At 38.8% G+C, this 15,440-nt stretch overlaps 1 protein-coding gene across 1 annotated transcript in view; it reads right to left on the bottom strand.

Annotated features, from left to right (window-relative positions):
- Positions 1-15,440, bottom strand: part of LOC126184530 (glutamate receptor-interacting protein 1) — a 538,419-nt gene that overhangs the window by 362,608 nt on the left and 160,371 nt on the right. Inside the window, exon 3 of the mRNA XM_049926935.1 lies at positions 1,793-1,882. Coding sequence (XP_049782892.1) covers positions 1,793-1,882 — 90 coding nt within the window. The remainder of the gene's footprint in view (positions 1-1,792; positions 1,883-15,440) is intronic.

Consider the following 15,440-nt stretch of genomic DNA (forward strand, 5'->3'; position numbering starts at 1 on the left):
GCCCTGAAAAGCTAATCATTTGCATATCACAGCATCTTCTTCCTGTTGGTAAAATTTCGCGTCTGTAGCACGTCATCTTCGTGGTGTAGCAATTTTAATGGCCAATAGTGTACTTGTTGTGGATGACGCTGGAGTTGTCGCCCGAAGATTTCCCGTGCGTGCTGAATTGGTGACAGATCTGGTGATCAAGTAGGGTAAGGCATGTCGACTCTCTGTAGAGAATGTTCGGTTACAACAGAAGTATGTGGGTGAGTGTTATCCAGTTGGAAGACGCTCACTGGAATCGTGTTCATGAACTTCACTACAACAGGTAGAACCACCAGACTAAGTCACACATTTGCAGTCAGGGTGTGTGGGATAACCACGTGAGTGTTCCTACTGTCATACGAAATCACACCCCAGGCCGTAACTTCTGGTGTAGGTTCAGTGTGTCTAGGCTGTAGGCAGTTTGGCTGTAGGCACTCACATGGTCTCCTCCTCAACAACACACGGCCAATACTGGTGTGGTGTCATCTGCTGATACCACCTCATGGGCCTCAAAAAGTCTGCAGCAGAACTGCAAGCTCCTGTTAGACACCAGCAGTCAAGAGCGATTTGCTGGAACCAAAGGTGCATGCCCACTGAGCCACACTTTCAGTGGTTTCGTACCATGAGCGCACCCTGCTGCCTTGATATAGGATGGCCGGTGGCAGCCACATAGCACACTCACACTTGGAGACATTTTGCTACGTGACACTGTAAAGACGTCACCTAGTAGTGGTTCTGACACCATTGTTCGTGTTTTAGTTCATAGAGACTCTTTCTTTTTGACACTGAGTGCTGGGATTTTGTTTCATGCTGCATTTTTTGTAATGAGTCTTTGTACACTCGGACAAACACAAGATAGGTAAATCTTCTGCTTACAGTGTTAACTTGTTCGTATCATTTCTGCTCATGTAAGCTTTCGTTAGACGACAGTTGTCGCACCACTGTGACGCCCAGCTCTGCTTACCGTTGTCTACGAAGCTGAACACAACAACTGGAACTGAGGCAGAATCGACTTTCATTAGAAAACACAACAGACCTCAACTGCGCCCTATAATGAGCTCTCACTTGACACCACTGAAGCCGCGAACGGCGGTGGTTTGGCGTCAGTGAAATGCACGCTACAGGGCGTCTGGCTCGGAGCTATCCTTGAAGTAACCGATTTGTAACACTTCGTTGTATCACTGTGGTGCCAATTGCTGCTCGGACTGCTGTTAGAGATGCAGTACGATACACCACAGCCATATGCCGAACATGACAGTCTTCCCTCTCTGTAGAACCACGTGGTCATCCAGAGCCCTGTCTTCTTGTGACCGTACATCCCCATGACCACCGGTGCTAGCTGTCATGTACAGTGGCTACATTCCTGCCAGGTCTTTCTGCAGTATCGTCGACGGAATCTCTTATTCCTGTTACACGACCTCGTTCTAAGTCAATGAGCTGTTGATAATGGCATATTCGTCATCTCAAAGGTAACTAACGCTCACGACCGTTACAGTTTGTATTTAACGGCAACGTGATTTGTATCCTCATAGTGCCCCTACCAGCGATACTTTTATGCGACTGGTGCGCAATTTCAATAGACGTCATCTCTGGTATGTAGAAACACGCCTACCAACCTTCGTTTACCTCGCACACCACCTTCTTGGTGTTGGGATTTTTTTCCGTCAATGTATATTTTACATGTTGTTTTCAGTACTTAGTAAAACATATTAACCATCCCTTAACGGAACGAGTCTGTTCATTTGACTACAGTATATACACTTACCTCTTGAGTAGTCTAAGTCAACTTCTTCTACACTGCCGATTTCTGCTGTGCCATTGTTCATACCTCCGCACAGTACTGGTTCCACTCCACCTGTAAATGAACACATACCACTGCAGAGGCGGTACTGTTCTTTTTTCCATTTATGTAAAATAATTGTTAATTTACGTCAGAACATACATTGAAGGCAGACTCATGCTTACGAATGAGGGTCGGAGGCAATGCGAGAATCTCATATTTTTGTCCTGGGCAAGACTGATCGAGATGGTTTCCCCTATGCCTTCTTCCGCCCTCTTGTGAATGTTTGGATAATTAGAGTGAGTTGTTGAGCAGTTTACTGTGGTGTTATTGTGGATCATTACGGAATGAAAGAAAGGGAGCGGGTCACATCTGATGACAGGATATAACTAGCTTCTCGGGAACAGCAACAATGTAGCCGCTTAACTTAACGGACGAATCACCAATAATAATGAAACGTGCCCTCATTCCACGTGTCATTACGGAGAGATATTGAATTTAAAGCAAGAAATAGTTGCACAATCTGTTGGACAAGAGCTGTACATTACAACCACAGGTTACCTTCCTGGGAAAATACTTGTAATACTGCGAATAAAAATTGCTTCCAGCCCCAGGTTTGAAACACTTACCTTCAGACCGAGAACCACTGCAAAGGGATGCGTTAGTGAACTTGGTTGTGAAGGAAACAAGTTCTCAATTATCCGTTTCTAATCAGCAGCTTCATTAGAACAATATCTAAAGTGAATACAGTTCCTGATTAAATGGTGCACAAACCTATCTCCGTCGTTATACGGACACAAAGAGGACGTATTATTAGTTTTATGATTTTTTTGTTGACGTTAAGCAACACGCATGGCTTTGCTTCTGTATTTTTTTTATCACTGGTAGTTCATACACATCTACGCACAAAAAATATTACAGTCTTCAAATGGTGCGACACCATAACGTAGTTTAGAAAGCTATCAATAGTGCACATGCGACCAGAAGGTCAACCGTCGGTTACTCACAGTGTCTTGTGAGTTGCTACTGCTTCAGATAATAGACACGTTGTTAGTCGTCTGTCTTATGAGAAGAACAATAATACAGCTATCACAAGGACCGACCTGAAGACATATTTCTTACGTTGAAAATAAACTTCTGTCTCCGTCATCGGAGCACCGAAGTGGACGGAGGTGATGAGATGTATTGCAAGGGCTTGTGTTTGGAGCGACCTATCGCATCTGCGACCTCTCGTCGCCTCGTCTTTGAAGTCTGTACGCCACTCTTATTTGCGTCTACTCATAACGCAGTCTGAAAAATCTGTCAAACTGACGTTAGACACAAACCAACACTTTATGCAGAACAGAGGAAGAGGAATGCCTTTAGGCTGCTCAGTGTTTCAGGCGAATCATGTTTTCATTGGTAGTGTTTGAAGCATTATTACGGTCACTGGTCGAAAGATACTACTGAAAATATTTGCCGTATTCAATATTTCAGCTCTGTCTTATGTGTACATTGCTCAGTGATTACTCTGTCTTCGTAAACGCTTCCTGGACTTGGTCTGCTGGTTGGAAACTACTGACATAGCCTGGGAGCAAATACTCATCAGCTAGAGTGAAGACATTTAGTCCATGAGATGCGGAAAGATATGTTCGTAAAAGGCGATTGGGATACGGAGATATCAGAAGGTATTTTATATTCTGGCATCTGCAACTGTTGAAAGGCATGATGTTAAGAAGAATTCCGTTGACAGCTGGTAAAAGTGTTGTTTTATTGATACACAAACGGTTTCGTGGTCTAAAGCCGCATCATCTGCTGAAGCCTACATGGTAATGAGTGATAAATAGTGTCTCAAATTGCTGGATGTTAAAATTAATAAAGGTCATATCTAAAATATAATACAGTGTTAGAAGGTCATAAGTGTACCCACTGTTCTCAGTCAAGATATATTATTCAATGAATATTGACTACTTTACATTGGTGAATGTAGGGAGACGAAGACGTGATCCACAAATTTCGTAAAAATTGCTAGTGGGTGGATTATGTAGTTGTAGATCTATTTGTAAAACAAATGGATTTTAAATGAAAAAATGCACGCTACTAACGTGATTAGTCGGGGCACAATGAAGATTACTGTGTCTAATGGTATAAGGTGGCACTTTCTTACCCATGTGACAGCTTGGCAAATCGTTTTTGGGAAGAGTAGATGTGGCCCGCAGAAACGGTTAAGTCGCTCGAAAAGCTGGTGGACAGTGTGATGTCATGTCCTCATACCTAGGACTGCTGGATCGCCACCTTAACAAGCCTGAATAATACTGAATTTTACTACGTACTGATACTTAATTGTACAAACAATCGAAATTAGCCAGAATGCTATGATGCTTTAATTTCACGTGATTATTCAGCATGAACTGTGCATTTTCTTTTTTATATGTAAAAATTTCTCCTTCCTCTAATATATTCAAAATACTGCTTTTCTTTCTTTTCAGGAAGTATTTTTAAATTTGCTGAAGGCTGGCTCTGAGCACTATGGGACTTAACTTCTGAGGTCATCAGTCGCCTAGAACTTAGAACTACTTAAACCTAACTAACCTAAGGACATCACACACATCCACGCCCGAGGCAGGATTCGAACCTGCAACCGTAGCGCCTAGAACCGCTCGGACACCCCGAGCGGCAAATTTGCTGAAGCCCTTGTGGTGCTGCGTCACGATTTGCGTAAGTCTGTTGTACATGCAGATTGGGTATTATGTAAGTTAAGGTGTTCCTGAAATCTTTTTCAAAATGACCTGCCGGACTCCCGTATGTATTTCTCAGGGAAATCGTTGAATGTAATGCAGTATACACCCACTTAATAATATTTATTTACCACAGCTTTTTCCTTATGCCTCAGTTTACCACCTAGATCCGAATGAGTACCATACGCTGGAATGATGTTTATACGTCTCATACATCAAACAACTGACAGATGTATGGGGCTTAGAAACATCATTCCAACGTATTTTACGTATTCGGATCTAGATAGTAAACTCGGTCATAAGAAAAAAAGCTGTGGTACTTAAATATAATGAAGCGGGTGTATACTGCATTGGATGGAATGATTACCCTAAGAAATACATGGGGAAAACCAATACGTCATTTCAAAAAACATTTCAAGAACATCGTAACTTGAATAACCCTCGATCTGTATTAACAACACTCTTCCGCGAATTGGGGCACGTCACCACAATCCCTTCAGAAAATTTAAAAATCCTCCATAAAAAAGAGAAAAAAGCCTTATTTTGAATGGATAGGAGGAAGTAGAAATTTTTAGATACAAGAAAGAAAATGAACAGTTCACGTTGAGTAATCAATTAGAATTAAAGCACCATAGCATTCTGGCTAAATTAGATTCTTTACGCAGTTAAGTATTAGAATGTAATAAAATTCATTAGCGCTCCTAGTCATGAGTACATGATGTCACACTGTCCACAAGCGAGGCCACGAGAAAGACGGGCATGGCACTTAACGTCACAGTAGGTCTTAAAGAGCGCCAGTAACCGCCACCGAAGAACTATTTCGGACGAGTTTCATAATACTTGAATATGCGTTTAAATGTATGCAAGCTCTCAACATCACACAACAAAGTTAAGATCTTTGTGGGTACCTTTTCAATTGCATATTGATTTCTCGTAGGCCCTGCTCGGAGCCGAGCCACTGTTGAGGAATTTTGAGAAAATATGTGCTTTCTCACTTTCCTTCTTTCAATGCCAACAACAGTTTCTCTTGCAGTTATGAGTCTCCCTGAATTGCAATGACTGTTGATGACTAATGTAATATGCAGATGTGACGTAATTATCCACCCAGTTAGCATGGCACAATTTTCTAAGTACAAAATGTTTCTTTGGATTTTTTTGGTTAATTTCCGTGATGAGGTATATTTTCGTTGTGTACAGACGTGTTATATTACTAAAAATATTTTAATTTTTCATCCATATGACAGTTTTTTTTTGTGCAACAGGTTTCTGAGCATTTTGTGATGAATTTTAATAATACTTTTTACTTATCTTTGATCCTTTTATAAAGGCACATAATTATAGAATTTCATTTTTTTACTACTGTAGGACTAACCAGCTACTTTTTGTTTAACAGATGATAAAACGTTCAAAAAGAAATACGTTAATAATAAAAATTTTCTTGTTGTTTGTCTACACATTTAAGGAATGTGTTGAATAAAAATCAGAAACTCAAAGTACCACAGAAATAAAACAAGAAAAAAGAGGAACAGTAAAATGACAGAAGATGATCATACAGTAATGAAGGAGTAGCAAAGATCATCAACAAATATTTTGAACACCGTCATCTAATTTTTATCCAGATTTTTCTATTACAGTAACTTTTTTCAATGGCAATAGCATAGATTTTATTATGAATGATTAGTCTTATATAGCTCAGGAGTTTATCTGTTCGCAATTGTCTGTAATTCATTTGTTCTTACATTTTCTTACAATTTTCAGCATGAGGAAATGATATTTTCTTTTCAGATCACAATCATGTTGTACAGATCATAACATATAATTTGGTTGACAATTTTATCTATTTTGTTTTCTGTTGTTATACTAAAATGTGTTACAATAGAGATTTCAGTGTACTGATCCATTTGTGTTGTTGTACAGCAGTAGCGAGAGTATGCCATTAAAATATTTATTAATTATATGTCTTTACACATCTTCAGTGTTATGACTAGACGGCCTATGTGACTGAATTTGGCAAACCGCCCCACAAAGTGCGTTCAACCCCTTTCTGTATTTATGTTACACTCTTATTTGACCTTTGTTTCTTATTCCTTGTTGTTAAAGTGTTTATATTTTCTCCTGAAAATGTGTTTATGCTTCCCTCATTGGTGTGTGTTTCCCATCCTTGTGTGTTTATGCTTATGCATATTTGTAGTTAGTAATTGGAGATGGTATAGATTCTAGTTAATTAGGAAGCTAAGCTTTTTCTGTTGTATTATGCAAAAAATGTTGTAAGCCATGATTTGCTATTCTTCAGTAACTCTAATGTTATTATCACATGATGTATTTGCTATTTTTATCTATTTGTCTGTCACAGAATTATATACTTTGCTATAAGAGTATCATATTTTTAAACATCCACGTTTTGTTTTCCTCTATGTAGCAAAGTTATACTGCATGTGCAGTACCTCCTTTTGTTATTATTCCTGCCCTTCATATTACTTCTTGTTGTACAGTGGCAGCATTATAGATTGCAATCTTTTCTATCCTTTGTTTCATAACACACAATATTCATAAGTGGGATCTGCCCGGGAGAGACTTATCACTTACTGCACAAGCACTTTCCATACATGCTTCGGATATTACGCTGAATTCCAAGGACATGAAATGAAGGTATGACGTTTTTCACGGCTGTACAAAATATATTACATTTATCAGCATTTTCTTCCAGAAACGAGTGGGTTATCAGTTGAGAACATCAGGATATTTCACTAAGTCTGTCTCTCATTCGTTCACCAAAAAGGAATATTACATTCAGCCATGGTAGTGAGTTGTTAGTGTGAACAAATAGACACTGAGTCTGCTTAGTATGATTATATACAACAAGAATTGTTAAGGAATTAACTTTTTACAGTGCTGTGTGTGCTCAAATATCCAGTGAAGTACTTGCTTTACCCATGTGCAGAATAACATTTATACATTTTTCGCATTTATAGATTTTCCCCATGTGATACAAAACAGTGCTATATGAATCTTTATGTTGGATATTGCAAAATGGACAAACTATAGAAAGAATATTAGATTTCATTCACCCTGTGGCTACACCGAATGACACTTGTACACGTGTTACTTGTTATATATGTTGTCTTCCACGTAGGTTTTTCATTGTCACGCTGTTTCCTGTAACGTCATATTACGTAGCACCCATCAAAATCTTTAAGTTATTTCTTCATGCTATTCTGAAATTATACTTTTATAATTAATTTTTTTAAATTTTCTTTCGGAATTTTTTGAGGCTCACTCGCCATTTGCAAATAAGCCGCTAACAAATTCTGATTTGGGAAAGGGCAGACACTGTGTGTGCACGTTATCTTGGTCATTACAGAACACATCCATATATCGATATGCAGACATCTGAGAGCAATAGTTGTTCATCCGCAATCTTTGGTTGTGTTGTTACACCATCTCTGCCTGAGGGCTCTCTCAGAGAGAGCATTATTGTTAGTTAAAGTATGTTAGGAAGCAGATGTGGAACTGAATGGCCAGGAAATTTTTATCTGGAAATGAGCGGCTAAACAGGACATTCAGATTTGCTCGAAATGATTGAATAAGATGATGATAAGTGTATTTACGAATTTTGTGAAGATTTGTGAATCAAGGAAAATCCGACGCTCTGCATACTTGCGCGTACTTAGAATTTTGTTGTAAAATTAATTGCCATCCCGAAATTTGGTTGAAACACATCTCATCGATTGCTCACAGTAAGGGTAGTTCTCCTGTCCAACATATACATTTTGTGCAAGAGTAGAGATGATTTTGGGCAGGTCAGTCTTTTGTGTAATCTTAATTTTTTATATAATGACCTGTTAAAAAAGAGTCAATTTTGTATAAAGTCAATATTGTTCACGATCTTGAAAGTCAAGCTATAAAGTAATTTCTTGCTATAAAATTGTTTGAGAAAAATCACTTGTAGAACATTAGCACACAAAATTTTTCCCACGCAAGAAACATTATATTGCTCGCGTCTGCATTTCACGTGGTGGTACACACGCTTTTGAATGTCATTTTTAGCTTACCACTTTAATTTAGCTTTGTTGCGGTGCTACTTGCCGTGCTCAGCTTTCGAAAGAAAACGTTTACTGCACCGATGTGAATGCAAGAATAGTCCAGGGCCATAGTCGTACAGTTACACTATACTTACAGAACAATGTTATTACACTGTTAATCAGTGATTATGTTGGATAGCTTACATTCAGTTTGGAAATTATTTTCTTCTTATACAAAGAACATTTCACTGAACAGTGTGGTAAATCGGTGCGTTAAACATTTTTCATATTATGACTTTCGTTTCACTAGTTAGCTAAGGAAATCAGCAGTGGAGTTTTCTTAAAGTAACTTGGATAAATTATTGTGACTAAATTTCGTAGTTCATTTAATGTGTAATTTTTATTAACAGTGGACTTCTATTAAAAAAGCTTGGATAAATTATTATGCTCAAAGTTAGTCGTTCATTTGATGTATAGTTTTTATTGGTTTTATTTTGGCGTATCTTTCAGGTGTTGAAAACTGTCCACTCTGACGTCAGCAACACCACTGTTCATTCGACTGCACACTATAGGGCTTAAGTAATCACATTTTTCGGTAATTAGTTTAGTGTTATAAAACAGAAATGTTACGCTTGGTGAGCCCTTTGCCTACGATGCGACGTTTTAGGAACGTGTCATAATTTTGCAGTCAGATCAATATATTGTCTCTACAGTGTAGCATTCCCTGCTTTGCTGGCTAATACTAGTGTCAAAATTTTGTGTATTTTTCTTTATGTATTGTCATTTCTATTTCATGGTGTGTGCTATTTTACGGAATTTGCTGGTACCGGTATCTGTGTGACATTTTCGCGATGTTGGTGAATAGTAATTGTTCTAACTGAGGTCATTGTATTGGTGAGCTATGTGTTTCGATTGGATTATGCAACATTTTTATTAGTGACTCATTACTTGGAAGAATTTGTGTGTCATTGTAAGTGAAAGTTTTGTGGGTGATATGAAAATTTTCATTCTTATTACAAACTAGCACTACCGCGAGCAATGATAGATCCAGTCGTCAAGCGAGAGAAATGAGAGAAATTCAAAATAAAGATTCTACATCGTGCGAAATTAGGTTTGTCGAAGATTTATCACAAATTAGTAACACGATCGAAAATCTTGAAAACAGCACTGAGTAGCAGGTTACGATTAATCCACTATCAAATCAAAGGGCTGAACAGAACATTGTTAGTGGATACTTAGGTTTCGAAGAAGAACCTGTGTGAGACGAGACACAAAAAAACAATGAATTTTCCAACAAACGCGAATAAGAACGGCAGGTTTCGGTTTTGAATCCATCTTTTGTGCAAATTGTATACGCATCACCTTCTGTTCGCACAAATGTTGTGTCTAGTAAAGTGAACATCGTAGAACGTTTGCAACCTATGCAAAGATCACGCAAAAAGGCACAGGAAGAGATGAAATAATATATTAAGGCAGAAAATAATAGGTCACAGGAAGAGAGAAAAAAGAAACTGGAAGAAAATACCAAATCAAAGGAAAAGGAATTGCAAAAGATAACAGCACATATGCATAATCTGTCAGTTCAAATTAATGATGATTTTCAGCCAATAATAAATTACATAGAGAATAGACTCTGTAACGCTGAGACACGTCAGCATCTGAACGAAACGCGTTTAGAAACAGACGAAAAGGGTAGATGAGAGGATTTCAAATACTGAAACAAGTCTACTTCAGGATAGAGAGGCATTGCTAGCAGCAATAAATAGTGTAACGCCGAGCGCTATGATCGCCCAAGTAAAACGGCTCAATGAACAACTCGATGCCACTGTTCGTGAAATAGGTGAAAAAATAAGAGCACTAAAATTACTCTTAGAAACACAGAAAGAACAGCTGTGTGCTGTTTCTGAAAAGGCCGATGAACTCAACACAAAAGTGTCAAATTTGTCAACTGACACAGATAGGGATTTTAACGACACTTTACACATTAATTTTTCTCAAACAAGTAAATACCAAGATATGAAACGATTTGCAGACGCACAAATGCAAATCAACCAGCAACAGAAACAAGAAGTAAACACGATACGTGATAAGCTCACAAAAAACGAAAGATAAATAACAAGAGGTGACAATGCTAACGATTTCACTCATTCTCATTCAGACAATGTTGAGTAACATGCAGATTTATGGATTTTTGGTGATTATCCCAGAGAACAAAATTACTTTCGTAGACAAGATACTGAGCAACCAATGTGGTGCGGGAAGGAACAGTTTAAAACACGGTAGAGTGATAATTTCGACCTACAAACATTACTTGAGAGTTAAAAAATTCAAGGTGTTTCGAAACTTCGGGAACGAGATTCGGCCCCAAGCTTGTCTTCCTCAACTTCAGTTCCCATTACTTCATAATTGGCCACTTGTTCATGAATTACAATTCATGTGCTGATGCCTAGAAAATGAACCGGCTACAAGGATGAACTATATAGCGAGAGAATGTCGAAGTTACACAGAATTATTTCATGTATTTTTGTCACCATACTGGTCACGGGCTACGCAAAATCGCATAACACAAGGAAACATTACGCTTAAAAACTTTTATCAGCCAGAACGTTCAAGCCCTGACGTTATTTTGAAGACATGGCGCGGCATGCCAAAAGCAAGCCATTAAACCAAGCATAATACGAAATTCACCTTCAGCTAGCAAAAAAAAAAAAAAAAAAAAAAATCCTGTTATTTTCGCTTCCATTGTGGAAAAAGTCGAAGGCTGCACAAGCAGCAGGTATAAACGAAATGCGACGAAAGCATAACAAGAAAACTGAAAATTTCAAATTGCGCCGGCCGGAGTGGCCGAGCTGTTCGAGGCGCTACAGTTCGGAACCGCCGACCGTAACGGTCGCAGGTTCGAATCCTGCCTCGGGCATGGATGTGTGTTATGTCCTTAGGTTAGGACATACAAAACTCGAGCCCAAATTGACATTATGACAAAAATCGATTTAATCATAATAAACAAGGTAACTGCAGATAAAATTCGGGTCCAAACCACCTATCTCTCGCGATAACACGTAGAACTAACGTCCATCGGAACAACGACTTGCAATACCGTCAGCAAACAATAGTCTAGATCACATAGAAAATACCACTACCAGAAAGTTAAATTTTGACAGAAGAGGTACCTTACTAGAAGAATACGATAACGATGAAAATTCTGTTATCCACCCGGTTATCACCACTCCGATAGAAAATAGTACTCTCTCTGTGTTTTAGGTTCAGGTAGTAAATGTAAAAAAGCAACTGACTGTCCAGCTTTACCGTTACAGAAGACAAGTCTGTAAGGTGGGATTCCTTGAGAAAGTGTAGATGTCAAACAACAGGCCTGCTTAGAATTTGAGTGTCAAGGTTATATTATTATTCTACGCCTTTTTTCCACAGGGATAATTTTAGGAGTAGACCTTTTGAGTGGCTATAAAGCTACTATACATGGAATTTTAATGATGGTGAAATAGGATTAGAAGAGGAACGTAACTAAATATGTTTAAAGTTTGATGATTAGATGTCTAGGCAGGAAGAAAAAGTGAATTGTTTATGTTTTTTGATTGAGCACACATCGCATTTTTCACACGAAATTTTTCGTAGCGATTGAGGTTGTGTATATACCATCTGCGACGACACAGATCATGTCACTGACATACAAAACTTGATACAGGAGAAAGTAGGTGGAGCGGAAGAGTGTTCTAAATATGACAAAGAGAATGTTTCCTATATTTTGCAGTTCCATTGCCTTGTTTTCACTCAACTTTCAGAAACCATTAAAGGTTTTCGATATCAATTCCGAGTTAAGGAACACAATAAATTTCGCGTTCAGCCATATATTATTTTAGTACACTACAGAGAACAAGTCAAAGCAGAAATTCACACAATGTTGGAGCATGGAATAATTGAACTGGCAGTTATTTTGTACAACAGCCCCCTTCGCACTGTAAGAGGAAAGACGGATCTATCAAACTTGTCCTTGACACAAGAAAAATCAACGCTATTATTTTTGCTGAGACTGACAGATCACAAACTTCAGACGAAATTCTTCAAAACTTCTTTGGTGTGGAGGTACAATCTTCTGCTGATTTACGTGCAAGTGTTTCATAGATTGAATTCACATCCGGATTGTAGAAAATATACTGGATTTCTATGATTTGGACAATGTTACCAGTTTTGTAAGTTGCCTTTTGGTCTGAACGTTTCTTCAGCCGTCTTCATTCATGGTTTGAACACCATCCTCCCTGATTATTTAACGGAGCATATTACATGTTATGTTGACGATACAAGAACACAATCGTACTTTGAACTTTCTCTTACCAATTTTTCTGCAGTCTGGTATTACAGTCAATCTTAAGATGTCAGAGTTTGGTAGATCGAAAGTAAAATTTCTTGGACATATTATTTCTTCAGGAGGTATCGAACCCGATCCAGGGAAATTAGACGCTTTGGATAATTTCTCCTCCTACTACTAAAGGCCAAGTTCGCAGTTTCCTAGGTTAAATAAATTCCTATCGTTGTTTCCTATATTTGAAAATTCTTTCGACTCAGAGATTATATGAAATTACTGGAAAGAGTACTGCGTGGAACGGGTATGAACAAGCTAAAATGGAATTTTAAAGTTTAAAAGAAGCATCATTGTTCACTCCGAAGTCAAGCAACACACCACTGTTCACTTGATTGCCCATTACATAGCTTACATAATCACATTTTTCAGTAATTAGTTTTGTGTACCTACCCCGTGAACCATGAACCTTGCCGTTGGTAGGGAGGCTTGCGTGCCTCAGCAATACAGATAGCCGTACCGTAGGTGCAACCACAACGGAGGGGTATCTGTTGAGAGGCCAGACAAAAGTGTGGTTCCTGAAGAGGGGCAGCAGCCTTTGCAGTAGTTGCAGGGGCAACAGTTTGGATGATTGACTGATCTGGCCTTGTAACACTAACCAAAACGGCCTTGCTGTGCTGGTACTGCGAACGGCTGAAAGCAAGGGGAAACTACAGCCGTAATTTTTCCCGAGGGCATGCAGCTTTACTGTATGGTTAAATGATGATGGCGTCCTCTTGGGTAAAATATTCCGGAGGTAAAATAGTCCCCCATTCGGATCTCCGGGCGGGGACTACTCAAGAGGATGTCGTTATCAGGAGAAAGAAAACTGGCGTTCTACGGATCGGAGCGTGGAATGTCAGATCCCTTAATCGGGCAGGTAGGTTAGAAAATTTAAAAAGGGAAATGGATAGGTTAAAGTTAGATATAGTGGGAATTAACGAAATTCGGTGGCAAGAGGAACAAGACTTTTGGTCAGGTGACTACAGGGTTATAAACACAAAATCAAATAGGGGTAGTGCAGGAGTGGGTTTAATAATGAATAAAAAAATAGGAGTACGGGTAAGCTACTACAAACAGCATAGTGAACGCATTATTGTGGCCAAGATGGATACAAAGCCCACGCTTACCACAGTAGTACAAGTTTATATGCCAACTAGCTCTGCAGATGACGAAGAAATTGAGGAAATGTATGATGAAATAAAAGAAATTATTCAGATAGTGAAGGCAGACGAAATTTAATAGTCATGGGTGACTGGAATTCGGCAGTAGGAAAAGGGAGAGAAGGAAACGTAGAAGGTGAATATGGATTAGGGGTAAGAAATGAAAGAGGAAGCCGCCTGATAGAATTTTGCACAGAGCACAACTTAATCATAGCTAACATTAGGTTCAAGAATCATAAAAGAAGGTTGTATACATGGAAGAAGCCTGGAGATACTGACAGGTTTAAGATAGATTATATAATGGTAAGACAGAGATTTAGGAACCAGGTTTTAAATTGTAAGACATTTCCAGGGGCAGATGTGGACTCTGACCACAATCTGTTGGTTATGAACTGTAGATTAAAACTGAAGAAACTGCAAAAAGGTGGGAATTTAAGGAGATGGGACCTGGATAAACTGACTAAATCAGAGGATGTACAGAGTTTCAGGGAGAGCATAAGGGAACAATTGACAAGAATGGGGGAAAGAAATGCAGTAGAAGAACAATGGGTAGCTTTGAGGAACGAAGTAGTGAAGACAGCAGAGGATCAAGTAGGTAAAAAGACGAGGGCTAGTAGAAATCCTTGGGTAACAGAAGAAATATTGAATTTAATTGATGAAAGGAGAAAATATAAAAATGCAGTAAATGAAGCAGGCAAAAAGGAATACAAACGTCTCAAAAATGAGATCGACAGGAAGCGCAAAACGGCTAGGAAGGGATGGCTAGAGGACAAATGTAAGGAGGTAGAGGCATATCTCTGTAGGGGTAAGATAGATACTGCCTACAGGAAAATTAGAGAGACCTTTGGAGAAAAGGGAACTACTCGTATGAATATCAAGAGCTCAGATGGAAACCCAGTTCTGAGCAAAGAGGGGAAAGCAGAAAGGTGGAAGGAGTATATAGAGGGTCTATACAAGGACGATGTAATTGAGGACAATATTATGGAGACGGAAGAGGATGTAGATGAAGATGAAATGGGAGATATGATACTGCGTGAAAAGTTAGACAGAGCACTGAAAGACATAAGTCGAAACAAGGCCCCGGGAGTAGACAACATTCCATTAGAACTAGTGACAGCCTTGGGAGAGCCAATCCTGACAAAACTCTACCATCTGGTGAGCAAAATGTATGAGACAGGCGAAATACCCTCAGACTTCAAGAAGAATATAATAATTCCAATCCCAAAGAAAGCAGGTGTTGACAGATGTGAAAATTGCCAAACTATCAGTTCAGTAAGTCACAGCTGCAAAATACTAAAGCGAATTCTATAAGACGGATGGAAAAACTGGTAGAAGCTGACCTCGGGGAAGATTAGTTTGGATTCCGCAGAAATATTGGAA

Source organism: Schistocerca cancellata, chromosome 4 (assembly GCF_023864275.1).
Source record: "Schistocerca cancellata isolate TAMUIC-IGC-003103 chromosome 4, iqSchCanc2.1, whole genome shotgun sequence".
NCBI classification, from domain to species: domain Eukaryota; kingdom Metazoa; phylum Arthropoda; class Insecta; order Orthoptera; family Acrididae; genus Schistocerca; species Schistocerca cancellata.